The 14,903-nt window shown below is 38.2% G+C and overlaps 1 protein-coding gene across 4 annotated transcripts in view; it reads left to right on the forward strand.

The window, feature by feature from the left end:
- LOC132774511 (cadherin-18) overlaps window positions 1-14,903 on the forward strand; it is a 768,567-nt gene that overhangs the window by 734,564 nt on the left and 19,100 nt on the right. For all 4 annotated transcript variants that reach the window (XR_010909825.1, XM_060774682.2, XM_060774681.2 and 1 more), the window contains 2 exons: window positions 2,491-2,612; window positions 12,688-12,805. Coding sequence is in view for 3 of the 4 variants with exons in the window: in XM_060774682.2 (XP_060630665.2) it covers window positions 2,491-2,612; window positions 12,688-12,805 (240 nt within the window). In the remaining variant the exon portion in view is untranslated. The remainder of the gene's footprint in view (window positions 1-2,490; window positions 2,613-12,687; window positions 12,806-14,903) is intronic.

Genomic DNA, 14,903 nt, shown 5'->3' on the forward strand with positions numbered 1-14,903 from the left:
CTGTATAAGGGATTTGAAAAAAGTAATGTGACATAAATCTATTTATCGCTGGTAGTCACATGTAAACTTCAGGTTCATGGATGGTTTTGCAGGAAATACCACCAGAAGATGATTATTACATTCCCAAAAACATTTGGATGATCATTACAGGAACAGGACACTGGGACTATTATTTATTTATTTATTTATTTATTTATTTATTTATTTATGTATTGCCGTATTTATATACTGCCTTTCTCAGCCTGAAGGCAACTCAAGGCGGTTTACATTCGGCACAATTTGATGCCCCCCCCAACATATAAAATACAATTAAAACATAGCATATAAATATAGGTTCATAAAAAGTCAATTAAATCATACATCCTTAAGGTCTCCTTACTGAAATCACTATTCAATCACATCATCAATCGTTCCATGGTCTATCATTGCCTGTTACATTGAATTTGGAAATGCCTGCTCAAAAAGCCAAGTTTTAACCTTTTGCGGAATGTTAAAGAGGGAGGAGGCCTGATCTAATATCCCTAGGAAGGGTGTTCCGCAGCCAAGGGGCCACCAATGAGAAGGCCCTGTCTCTCGTTCCCACCAAATGCTTCTGAGACAGAGGTGAGACCGAGAGCAGAGCCTCCTCAGACAATCTTAAAGTCCTAGATGGTTCATAAGAGAAGATTCATTTGGACAGGTAAGCTGGGCCAGAACCATTTAGGGGTTTATAAGTCAAAGCTAGCACTTTGAATTGTGCTCGGTAGCAAACTGACAGCCATTGGAGCTGGAGCAACAGAGGAGTTGTGTGCTGCCTGAGCACCGCTCCTGTTAGCAATCTGGCTGCCGCCTGTTGGACCGTTTGGAGCTTCTGAACAGTCTTCAAAGGCAACCCCACGTAGAGAGCATTGCAGTAGTCTATATGGGATGTAACCAGAGCATGGACTACCATGGCCAAGACAGGCTTCCCAAGGTATGAGTGCAGCTGGCGCATAAGCTGTAACTGTGCATATGCTCTCCTGGTCACCCCCAAACCTGGGGCTCCAGGCTCAGCGATGAGTCCACTATCACACCCAACCTGTGAACCTGTGCCTTCGGGGGGAGTGTAACCCCATCCAGTACAGGCTGTAACCCTATGCCCTGTTTGGCCTTACGACTGTTTGCCCTCATCCAGATTAGATGCATCTTTGATTTTTTTAGAAAGAACAACAGTATCTATATTGCATTCCTGCCTCATTTATGATTGCTTGCCTTACCATGATAACATGACATTCACAATGACAATAGATAGATAGATAGATAGATAGATAGATAGATAGATAGATAGATAGAGGTGCACACACTGATAATCTCAAGGTTGGACTTCTTCAATAACCTTCACATTGGGCTACCTCTGTACCAAGTTTGGAAACTTCAATTAATCCAAAACACAGTAGCCAGGCTAGTTACAGGAACATCCAGAAATGGGCATATTGCAGTGGAGTGACTATACTATAGTCACTCCACTGGTTGCCAATTGGTTTCCAGGCAAAGAACAAAGTGTTGGTTTTGACCTTTAAAATCCTACATGGTTTGGATCTGTATTATCTACAGGATCACCCTGGACACTGAGGTATTCTGGGAAGGTGGAAGGAGGGGTGGCTACTCCAGCCAGCCAGAACCCGACTGGCAACCATCACCCAGAGGACCTTCTCATCAGCTGCCCTAGGACTGTGGAATGACCTGCTGGAAGAAATCCAACAGCTAAATTAGCAGCAGGAATTTAAGAGACAATTGAATGCCTATCTCTTCCAGCAGGCCAACCAAGGCAATTTTAACTATGAATTTTAAACACATGTACTTCATTTACAGTATATTAATCTTTGTCTCTGTATTTTAATGCATGTATCTCATAGAACATGTTTTAATATATGTATTTCACATAATATTTTATGTTGATGTGTTTTTAACTGTGTTGTGCCTCACCTTGAGCCTCGAGGAGAGGCAGCTGGGTAAGAAATAAAATTGTTATTGTTGATTTTGTTATTATATTACAATAACATTTAAAACACTAATAAAATAGCAAAAAAATATTCCCTTATCCCTTTCTTGTAGTTTTTATTCTTTTATTTCCTACTCCTCATGCGGCACCAACATAATGCTATAACATCAAATGAAATCAATTCAGTCATTCTTGGCTTACAACAGAGGAGTTTGTAATAAATTCTGAAAATGTCTTCCACTCTTGTTCCTTAGTTCCTTTAATAGCCTCAGCATTACAGATCTACAGCTGAACACTGAAGCTTTTGATTTCTGTTTCAAAAATCAGTGAGACTTAGTAGACCACAGTTTTACAAGGTTGTCATCTCACTGTAGTTCTGCTGTAACCTTTGGAATTTTTGACAAACTGTTATTTTTAATAGACTTCCAATCTTCTGCTTTCAGGGCCAGAGCAGTGCTTTGAGGACAAGCTGTGACACTGTAAATGTCTTCTGAATCTATTGAATTGCTTCATTCTTTTCTATTTTACAGAAAGTCCTGGTCTCCTGAGCCATGTCCCTGTTGGAATTAAAATTCTTGACGTCAATGACAACCCTCCAGAGCTTGCCGAAGACTATGATGTAGTTGTCTGTGAAAATGCAAAGCCTAACCAGGTAATCTGCTCATTGCACTCCAAATGTCCTAACAGAAAATAGCTCAGTTAAAAAAAAGTGCTGTACTTTAGAGAGAGATGTGTAGTGAATATATGCTTAAAGTCCCAGCAGCACTTTGAATACAGAAACACTAAGAGGAAAAGAGAGGACATCTGGATATAGAGATTCAGAGCCCTAATACTGCATGGACTCTTTTTGGAACATTACTTCTATCAGCATTCATCCACTTTGGATTATTTCATCTGTAGTGTTGTGTAAATGCCACCTTGGGTAGAGGCATACACTTATTTAAGGCTTCTGAAGAAGGCAGAAGCTGAAATGAAAAAGAGAATCACAAAGATTGTGGTGCAGCTGGCTGAGTGTCAGCTGCATTAAGATCACTCTGACCAAAAGGTTCTGCGTTCGAAGCCAGCCCGGGTTGGAGTGAGTGTCCAGCCAATTGTGTAGCTTGTTCTCAACCTTTGCAACCCGAAAGACAGTTCTATCTGTCAAGTAGGAAAATTAGGTACCACCTATGTGTGGGGAGGCTAAATTAACTAATTTATGAGGCCATAAAAAGACTCCAGCAAAAAGCACTCCAGCAAAGCATGCGGGGAATGTGGAAGTACTTCATCAGTGTTTCAGATGGACGATGAAAGCGACAGCTCCCCTGGTGGCCAGAAAAACTTAAATGGCCTCTGTGTATGTCTATATACGTTGTATGTCTAATTGGCATTGAATGTTTGCCATATATGTGTACATTGTAATCCGCCCTGAGTCCCCTGCGGGGTGAGAAGGGCAGAATATAAATGCTGTAAATAAATAATAAATAAAGATATGAATCCCACTGTGAAATAATATCTATGAAGGCAACATCCAAATGAGATCAGATATTTCAAAAAATTGAGGAAGTATCCAATCTCACCTCTTCCTCCAGTCGAGGGCCCAGGGAGAAAGATGCTTGGGTGTGGTCTTACTGCTATGGCTGTTACAGTATGGTTTCTTAGGGCCAAACCAGCACCCTTTCACACTTTACAGTTACTATACTTTTTATTGCTGTGGTTTTATCCTATGTAACAATGGATATTGAATTTAAATATTTGGAATTCTCAGTTGAAGAACTCGACTGCCTGATCCAATGACAAATACTAAAAATATATTCAATTAACATCTTTCTCAAGTATGAGGACAGTCCAATAAGAAGAAAACTAGGCTGATGAGACTATTCCAGCACCTAATCTTTCAGCCATTATACTGTTTTTAAAATGTGCACTTGTGATTCTAACTGTTTTTCTGATGATGTTGTTGATTTTAATTTGTTTTAATTTTATTTTATTGTGTATGTTTTTAACCTTGTACTTTTGGCTTGTCCCCTTGTAAGCTGGCCCAAGTCCCTTCAAGGAGATGGTGGTGGGGTATAAAAATAAAATAGTTATTATTATTATTATTATTATTATTATTATTATTATTCCATGCAACATTTCCATGTGATTTTTCTCCATGTTAATCAGAATTTTCGGTGTCAAAAATCGTATTACTACGCAGAAATGTTTTCTTTATCTAGGTAAAATACAATTTCTTGTGCAGAAAATGCTGTTCTCTTCACAAAAATATCACATGCATATTTTTTTTTACTAAATGTCCTGGATCACATAATTTTCTGTGCAGAAAATAATATTTATGTAGACATATTATTTTATGTGTTAAAAATGCCTGTTTCCAAAACATAATTTTTGTGCAAAAATGCCACATTGCACATTTTGCATAGAACCAGTTGAAAACTGTAGATAATCTTAGGAAATAGCTGTTTTTTAAAGACTTTCTCAGAGGAGGAAGAAAACTGCTAAAATTACTTGTTGCTTCTTTTGATGATTAAATGAGCAAATAATTAGAGCCCTACCTTGATATTATAAAACAAAAGAATGCAAATATAAGATATAGGACCATAAACTGAACATTGAAATGTAGTGATAACAATGCTATTTTAATAGATCAACAATATCACCCTAGCAAAATTCCTATCTGTTACCTTTCTTTTCTGTCTTTACTAATGAAAATGCAGATTCACAAAGTGACGAGTGATCACTTCCATTCAGTAGAGTGGAAAATCCACCCCATCCCCTTTTGAGGTTTAAAATAACTGTGTTACTGATCCCTATTTCTCTAAAACCCTTTATATTATGTACTAAAACTCAGAAGGAATTAATCAATGCAGCAAAATGGAAGCTGTCTGACACAACTAAATAACCATTAATTCATGTCACTTGAAGTGCCACAGCTCCATGCTATCTAGTCCTGGGAAGTGTAGTTTAGCTCTAGTCCTCCCAAGAGTTTTGGACTTCAACTCCCAGAAGCCTCCGCTGCCTCAGCCAATGAGTGGGGATTGTGGGAAATGCACTCCGGATCACCTGGAAGACCAGTGTGCATGAAACACAGATGTGACACCACTTGAATTGCCATGACTCAGTGTTATGGAATCATGAGGGTTGGAGGTTTATAATGCCCCGTAAGGCTGGCACCTCTCCAAACTACAACTCCAAGGACCCCATAACATTGAGCCATGGCAGTTCAAGGGGTGTCCAACTGCATTCATTCTACAATGCAGTTATCACCAACCTACCCACATTGACCTGGCACAGGGGATAAAATTGTATATTTGGTTGTATATATAGTTGGGGACCCCTCCCCAACTGCTGCTCTGGGCCAGAGTGAAGAGAGAGGGGGCCAGGGGACAGTTCCACCTTGTCTCCTGTACTATGCTAATAATATTATTATATTATATTTTATGTGTGTAGGAGAGGAAATGTAGCTGGTGGTAGTGTAAAAGCAAAGCACGTCTCTCTATCATGCCCACCTAGAAAAGTAATTCTGAAAATGTGGTCCTCCTGGTATGTTAGATTTAATTCCTGCAATTCACAAGAATTGGCCACATTATCTGGGCCTTCTGGGAGCCGAAGTCTCAAAAACCTAGAGGACCAATGAGTGACAACCACTGAACAAGGGTACAGCTACACTGCGAAATTATAGCAGCTTGACACCACTTTGACTGCCATGGTTTAATATGTGTTAATGGGTTTTAACTGGGATTTTTAAAATTCTTTTTATATTTAATCCTGTTTTAATGTTCACATATTTGTATAATTTAAATTGTTATGGTGATGCTTTTTATGTTGAGCCACTTTGAGTCCCCCATGGTTGAGGTAAAGTGGGGTATAAATATTAAAAATAATAATGATAATAATAATGTCATTAAATGCTTCCAATAGAGTTACACAGCAATCAAAATTGAATATATAATGCCTTCCCTTTTTCCTAAAAAAATGTCCTATAAGACCCCTAGGCATACCAGTAGCCATGGTATACTTTTATAGCCAACCTAAAGATTTATACTGGAGAACTGTCACATAGCAGGTGGAAAAGGGAACCCTTATAAATTTGGATTATGTTCCCTACATCAAACAACTAAGTTCAAGTTTGCACTGACCCAGGAACTGAGTGAATTGGAGCCGTCAATGAAATGTATTTTATATTATAAACTAAATTATCTCCTTGCTCATATGCACACCTTTAAGATTGCATTAGAATGTAATGTGAAGCATCAGATGTCTAGATATTATGATCCTGGAACTATGGCTTTGATAGAGATTCACATTTTCTATTACTATGATTAAAAATTCCTCTGAGTTGTGAAATTAGATGTAAGTAGCAACTTGATCGTGTTTCAGAGGCAGAACTAAGATGCTTTTAAAAATTGCCCAGCTGTCACTATAGGCCACAGGTAAGTGGTGTATAAATGATGAACTTGACCCAGCAATGTTATTTTTTTACATAGCTTAACTGAGGAATATAACGTGGCAAAAAAATCCCCTTATCATTTCTACACAGATACACTTGTGATAAAAACTTAGCCAAATATTTCTCCTTAATTAAAAGAAATTTACGGGTGTCTTCTCTGAACTATTTGCCATCATTTTTGAGAAATGTTGAAAAGCAGATGAGGTACCAAAGGGGTGGAGAAGAGCAAACAGTGCCACTCACTTAAAAAAAAAAAGACAACGAAAATCCAGAAAACTACATAATAGCCATCCAGACCTCAACACCAGGAAAAAATAGAACAGATTACACAGGAATTTGTCTGCAAATATCTTGAGGACAATGCAGTGGACTGTATAAACCAGCATAGGTTTGTCAAGTAAACAAAACTTCCATCTTTTTTTTTAAAAAAAAAATCAAGTATCTAGTAGATGGCAAGAATGCTGTGGATTCCATTTTTCTGAATTTCACCAAGCACTTGATAAGGTCTCCCATAATACTCTGATTAAACAATTGTGGAATAGATGAAAACACTGTCAGGTAAATCCCTTATTTGTAATGCCACATGCAAAAAGAATCTTGGGATTATTGTTGATCATAAATAGAACATGAGTCAGCAGTGTGATGCTCCAGGAAAAAAGGTGGATCCTATTATAGCCTGTATTAATAGACGTATAGTTTCCAAACTGAAAAATAGTAATAGTCCATCTATATTATTTGCTGGTCAGGTCTCATGTGGGGTACTGCATTCTTTTCTGGATGCTTAATTTTAAGAAGGAAAGAGACAAATTGGAATAGGGTTAGGGAAGGGCAATGAGGACTGAAACATGTGGGGATGAAAGGTTGAAGGAATTGGACATATTGAGCTTAGTGAAAAGACGACTGAGGAATAAAATGGTTGCGCTCTTTAACTACTCTATATACCTATGTATAGGTATAAAAGATTAAGTCAAAACAATCTACCAGAAAAACTTGGGTCAATCTCTATATGGTCAAGATACCTACACCCTTATCAAAATAGAAACCATCCCCTTTTCTGAGATGAGCTACAAAAGGCATGAACTTAACCCATCTTGGGAGAACCTAAAGGAAGCACCAACCCCCTCTATTCCTTCTTCCATGGCATTGCTTTTGGTTTTCTAATAGTTTGAAACTCCAGGAGAGTAGATTTCCATTGACCATTAGGAGGAACTTCTTGGCCTTAAGAGCGATTTGACAGTCCTATATTGTTATTTTTCATTAGTACTTCATCAGGTTAGCAATGCATAATTTGTGCCTTTCTTGGAAGTGGTAACCATTTGTCAGGCTCCCTCTCTGGAATTGAACCCTAATTCTTGATTTCCCGTAGTCATTATGGAAGGTGCATAAAGTACCATTGAAAGTTGATAGGAAATATATTTGAATGTGTTGACAGTGGCATGGGGGTGTGCAATTGGTCCAAGGTTAACTGAAGTCATCAAAGTGATCAGGTGAACCCAGATTGTTTTTGGTTTGAGAAATGTGTGCATCTTCAGAGGTCAGCTCTTACTGGTATTAACTCTAGAATTACCACAGTTAGCAATAGAATAGGTGGAAGTGACCAAAGGAACAGTAACTGATTTAATGAGACATTATTGTAATGCCCATGTGTACTGAGTCATGACAATGCTTTTACTATTTAAATTGCTTGGAATTATCTTTGCTAGCATTTTTGCCTACTGCTATTGGTAAAAAAAGCATGACAAAAATGCACTATATAACTAAGTAACATTTCCCTGACTTGGTCAACATGTTCTTCCTTATAATGGCATGTTATAGTTCGGAGTATTTCTGAAGTCATATCTCCATGGCTTATATGTGACAGGATGATGTAAATGAAGCTAAAAGAATTCACTTTGCTTCATATTCATTCATTTTGTAATTTTCCTTAGTTCATAATTGCGTGATTTGAAAATGAACTTCAGTGACAGTTTCCAGCTGTCACGGTTCAAATTTGGACCCCACCACCACCTTTCCTGCATGGTTCAAAACTGCATTGGATGCCCAAATTCTAATGTTTTATTTCGAATTTGAGTTTTTTCCGAACGAACCTATCCAACCCTAATAAATAAAGACTTACTATCATCATCATGGAATCATAGAATCATAGAGTTGGAAGAGACCTCATGGGCCATCCAGTCCAACCCCCTGCAAGAAGCAGGAATATTTCATTCAAAGTACCCCTGACAGATGGCCATCCAGCCTCTGTTTAAAAGCTTCCAAAGAAGGAGCCTCCACCACACTCCGGGGCAGAGAGTTCCACTGCTGAACAGCTCTCACAGTCAGGAAGTTATTCCTCATGTTCAGATGGAATATCCTTTCTTGTAGTTTGAAGCCATTGTTTCATGTCCTAGTCTCCAGGGAAGCAGAAAACAAGCTTGCTCCCTCCTCCCTGTGACTTCCTCTCACATATTTATACATGGCTATCATGTCTCCTCTCAGCCTTCTCTTCTTCAGGTTAAACGTGCCCAGCTCTTTAAGCCATTCTTCATAAGGCTTGTTCTCCAGACCCTTGATCATTTTAGTCACCCTCCTCTGGACACATTCCAGCTTGTCAATATCTTTCTTCAACTGTAGTGCCCAGAATTGGACACAATATTCCAGGTGTGGTCTAACCAAGGCAGAATGACTTCCCTAGAACTAGACACTATGCTCCTATTGATGCAGGCCAAAATCCCATTGACTTTTTTTGCCGCCACATGACATTGTTGGCTCATCATCATCGTCATCATCGTCATCATTGAATTTCCCACCATTCCTTTCTAAGTGAAAAAGGCATTATTTTTAGTATGACACAAAAGAGAGAGAAGCTTCTTTTTTGTATTTTTCTGTACACAGTGCATTTATGCCCATCTATTATATCTCCCATTGCTCACCTTGTGTTTTTCTAGCTAAACAACCCCAACTATTGTAATGTTTCCTTGTAAGGCAGTCCCTTGATCATTCTAGTAGCCCTTTTTACTGCTCCTTCCCCAGCAATTCAGAAAAGGCATTTTAGGTGCAATATAAAGAATTCTATATAGTTATAACAAATACTATCACACTATACATTTGTATACAGAGTCATAATAATGCCACAAGCATGAGATACCTGGGAGACACAGTTGCCATAGATGCTCTCTAAATAAGGAGTACCTCTTAAGTAGAATGAGGCCAGCTTTGAATAAGCATTGAGAGTCCTTCAGGTTGAATTGACCTTTGTATTTATTTATGATAGTGTCCTTCCTCTGTTTTTTTATCAGTTTGAAAAATTCCAATGGGTGCTGATGTTTCAGTTTGTGTTTGCTGTGTCTGAGATCTATTCTTTAGTTTGGAGAAGAAATTGTGGATTTTTTAAATCAATGTTTGAATGCACAGTTATCCTCATAGTAAAGACAGTTTCATACCCTTACATGCATACATTTTAAATTGTAGTCTAGCAATCTGCAAATGTGGAAATTTTATTGTCCTTAAATCCTATTTTTTATTTCCTAATGCTAGGATAATGTCTCGCAACAATTTGTCTTCATATTTGTACAGATCGAAATTATCTGCGTAACTGTGGTGCCTTTGCTTATTCTGCAACTTGCTACTGAGTTACAACCAGAGAAATAATAGAAGCCCAAGTGTGACTTCCCTTCTTGATTTAATTGTTTTCCCTTGAAAATGCAAAGTTGCACTTCTCCCACCCCAAGTTCCTTAGAAATGGAATATTAGGTGCTGGGATTGTGTCTTACTTGCTTCATTGCATGCAGTATGCTACAGTCATCTTCCCTGGGAAGAAACAAAAATTGCAAAATACTTTCCAGTTCTTTTTTCTTTGTTCAAAGATTCTCAGATGTTTTGTCAGTGGAAAAACACACATACACATAGCTCTTTGAATGCCTTATAGGCAGAATTTCAGTAGCATCTTGGCAATCTTTTATTCATCTATGTATGTCAGAGGCTGAGCATATTACAAACTTCCAAAAGCTGTTTTCCCAGAATGTCTGCTGACTGAGGACTACACAATTAAGGGAATGGGATTAAAATAAGAGGCAATGCTTAAGAAGCACTGTTTAAGTGGTTAGGGCTTAGTGCTTAAGTGACTTAGGAGAGAGAAAATGGTAGCGGACAATTTACTGGAATACGGAAATTGCATATTCATTTTATAGTGTTGTAATTCCATTCTTTCATTACTTATAAGGCAACTATCAATAATCAGGGTAATCACCAAAGTCAATTTTAAATTCCCTATAATTATTTTGCCTTCTATACTACATTTTTTATTGATTTCCTTTGTGACACATTAAGCATGTGGGGATCTCTAATGCTCGAAGGGAGGAGTGTGGCTGCCTCGCAAGCCTCTGAAGAATCTGGAGGCATGTTTACTCTGCTGGCAGCTCAGGTAGCTTTCATAAATTGAAATGAGGCTTTGCCTCTGGCATTCAGTAGAGATTCGCAACCTTAACATGACAGCTTCCTCTTCAAAACTCTTCTTGTGTTTCCTCTCCTTTTGCCTCATCATCCCTTCCTTCCTTCAGACAGGTAACTCCGTTTCTCCCTTCCTGGCCTTCTGCTTTTGCTTTATTCTGCATAACATTCAGAATCAACCATTTATTCCTCACAAAAATTGTATTTATCTATAGAAATGCTGGTTTCTTTGCAAAATATCCATGTTCAAGTGTTGTGCAGAAGAATCCTGAGTTATCAATAGTTTTCAAAAATGTGATGATTTTCAGAGTTGGAAGAATATTGTGAAAATTATTCATTGCTTCCCTCAAAAAGAATATTTGTCAAGAATTACCTCCCTGTTGTTGTGCCTGTTATAGCCTCACCATTCACCATTTGGGAATGGCAATGCTCTGTGATGATGTTGGGTCATTATATCCACTCTGTGGTACATCGGACCACAATGCTGACTCTTTGTTCCCCTCTAATTTTGGCTATCCTCTAGCTATGAACTGTTTTGATCTTCCTAAAATGTATAATGGAATGGTGTATCTGCTTATGTAATTCTATTTGTTTTGTTCTATTGATTTTTGATGTGCTGCAAACTCTTTGGGGATTGCAAATGAAAAGTAGTGGAGAAAATTTTAAACAAGAGCAAAAAGTTGTACTTGTGGATGTTGCCATTAAAATAATCTATACAAGAGGACGCTTTCCAAAACAGTTACTTTGTACTGTGAAAGAAATTGCTTACAAAGCAAACAGAACAGAAAGACTATAAATTAAGATCAACAAAATGAAGGGTCATAAGAGGGATTAGAAAGGAAAATGGTTCCATCCCTTCTATTGCATTCCAGTATATTGACACAACATTTCAAATAATATGTGTTTAACCTCTCAAAAGATAGATGTTACATAACCTAACATAGACTTAGGTATGTAGCAAAGGCATTAAGAAGCCCTCTTAATGAATTGTGAATGGGATACCAGCAACACTATCATGGCATGCATTGACACTCTTTAGCTGCTATCCTAATGTACAATGGGACCAATACACTGCAAAATTCATGTTTATTTCTTCCAGTGCATATCAGTCATTTTGTTAATCCTCTAGATAGTAACATAACAGTAGCATTTTACTAGATACAAATATAGAATTGCCCAGTTGTAATTCCTTCAGAAGTCATTGCAGTTATAAATATTGTGGAATATTGTGTACAATTCTGGGCACCACAATTCAAGAGAGATATTGACAAGCTGGAATGTGTCCAGAGGAGAGCGACTAAAATGATCAAGGGTCTGGAGAACAAGCCCTATGAGGAGCGGCTTAAGGAGCTGTGCATGTTTAGCCTGAAGAAGAGAAGGCTGAGAGGGGATATGATAGCCATGTATAAATATGTGAGAGGAAGCCACAGGGAGGAGGGAGCAAGCTTGTTTTCTGCTTCCCTGGAGACTAGGACACGGAACAATGGCTTCAAACTACAAGAGAGGAGATTCCATCTGAACATGAGGAAGAACTTCCTGACTGTGAGAGCCGTTCAGCAGTGGAACTCTCTGCCCCGGAGTGTGGTGGAGGCTCCTTCTTTGGAAGCTTTTAAACAGAGGCTGGATGGCCATCTGTCAGGGGTGATTTGAATGCAATATTCCTGCTTCTTGGCAGGGGGTTGGACTGGATGGCCCATGAGGTCTCTTCCAACTCCTTGATTCTATGATTCTAGATGTAAGTCCCCAACAGGATTTAGGCTGATGGGCCAGCCAAGTTGAATATTTTGTTTAAAAGCCGAGCTAATAAATCCCTGTCAAAATTTAGATCCAGTTCAAAGTTCATCAAAGTTCATTATTGCATTTTTCCTTCCAGGTTATTCAGACGATCAGTGCTACGGACAAGGATGACTTTGCAAATGGACAAAGATTTTATTTTTCCCTGGATGAGAGTTTTCCTTCAAATCCCAACTTTACATTAAAGGACAATGGAGGTAAATCAAATGTGTTATTCCATGGGCAGGACACACTGGGATCTCTCCTTCAAGAGGATGTCTGCTTTCTTTTTTCAGAATCTTTTTTGTCAGTGGGCAGAAATAATAATCTGTCAGGCCAGAAGTTGTTTATAACAATGACACCGTATTCATAGTTTTTCTGTTGCGAATGAAATCCAGGGACTTTTAAAAATTTAAACCCAATAACTTTGTAATATTTTCATATTAGTTTTTTTTTACCCATGCTACATACTGGCTTTTTTAAAAATAGATGTTCTGGAACTACAGAATGTTACTTTGGCTTTTTGCTTCAAGAGCACTGACATCTTCATATAAAAGATATTGCAACCTTTCTTTTTATTTCCGTGTTCAAATAAAAGACAGAATCATGAAGAAAAGTTATAATGTATTGTCGAAGGCTTTCATGGCTGGAATCACTAGGTTCTTGTGGGTTTTTTCAGGCTATAGGGCCATGTTCTAGAGGCATTTCTCCTGACGTTTCGCCTGCATGTATGGCAAGCATCCTCAAAGGTAGTGAGGTCTGTAGGAAATAGGACAATGGGTTTATATATCTGTGGAATGGCTGGGGTGGGGCAAAGAGCTCTTCTCTGCTAGAGCTAGGTGTGAATGTTTCAACTGACTACCTTCATTAGCATTTGAAGGCCTGCCTGAGCCTGGGAAAATCTTTTGTTGAGAGGTGTTAAGATGTGCCTGCTTGTTTCCTCCCTGCTGTTTTGCTGTTGTAATTTTAGAGTTTGTTTAATACTGGTAGCCAGATTTTGTTCATTTTCATGGTCTCTTCCTTTCTGTTGAAATTGTCCACATGCTTGTGGATTTCAATGGCTTCTCTGTGTAGTCTGACATGGTGGTTGTTGGTGTGGTCCAGCATTTCTGTGTTCTCAAATAACATGCTGTGTCCAGGCTGGTTCATCAGGTGCTCTGCTATGGCTGACTTCTCAGGTCGAAGTAGTCTGCAGTGCCTTTCATGTTCCTTGATGCGTGTCTGGGCGCTGCGTTTGGTGGTCCTTATGTAGACTTGTCCACAGCTGCATGGTATACGGTAGACTCTTGCAGAGGTGAGAGGATCCCTCTTGTCCTTTGCTGAACGTAGCATTTGTTGGATTTTCTTGGTGGAAATCACTGTCCCAACTGTTCACTACCTCTGAGGATGCTTGCCATAGATGCAGGCGAAACGTCAGGAGATATGCCTCTAGAACATGGCCCTATAGCCCAAAAGAAAAACACCCACAAGAACCTAGAAAAGTTATATTTGCCCTTCTAATACCCCACCTGCTTTAATAAAACATTATACTACAATACATGTCATGAATGTGCTTTTTTGCATTATTCAATATTTTCAATATGAATTAGAAACCTAACAACTCAATGATTTAGAAATTCTGATAAGAATATTATATGTTTTTGAAATTAAGCATTAGTTGCATTCTCCCCAAGGAGAAATATAAATTGAATAGACGCAAGAATAGACACAACAGGTGGAATTCATTCCCCATTCATTTTTAGATAGCCTTTTTCTACCCACCATGTCACATATCTTCACCAAAGACCAAAATTAACTGGTTTAAATTAATTAATATATCATTTACACTTGGAATTATTAACCTAAGTTGGAATGTCATCATTCCGTCTAAACCAGAAGTAAGCTATCATTTAACATATTTATACAGTATATCAAATGCTAAAGGCATAGAAACAGTACAAATTTCACATTTCTTAACTGTTTCCTTATCCAAAGCATAAGCCTCTTGGAATTTTGTAATATATATATTAGTTATTCTGGATTGGAAAATTAGAATGTTCAGTCACTACTTATTCTGTGTTATGTATTTCAGAGGCTAGCACTTTTAATATCTGATCATCTTTCAACCTTTTCTGGAAGTAATAAATGATCCATCTTCATTCAATCAGGAATTTCTTTATATCTATAGAGCAGGAAAGACTTTAAAACATTCAATTCATTTGTATAAGCATGCAAATATGTGGAGGTTTAGAATATTTCTTGAAAAAGAAGACAAACTCTGAGCAAAATATCAGGAAACTACTTCACTTGTGAAAGTGCTGCAACAAGGGTGAGCTT

This window comes from Anolis sagrei, chromosome 4, assembly GCF_037176765.1.
Source record: "Anolis sagrei isolate rAnoSag1 chromosome 4, rAnoSag1.mat, whole genome shotgun sequence".
In the NCBI taxonomy this organism is placed as follows: Eukaryota; Metazoa; Chordata; class Lepidosauria; order Squamata; family Dactyloidae; genus Anolis; species Anolis sagrei.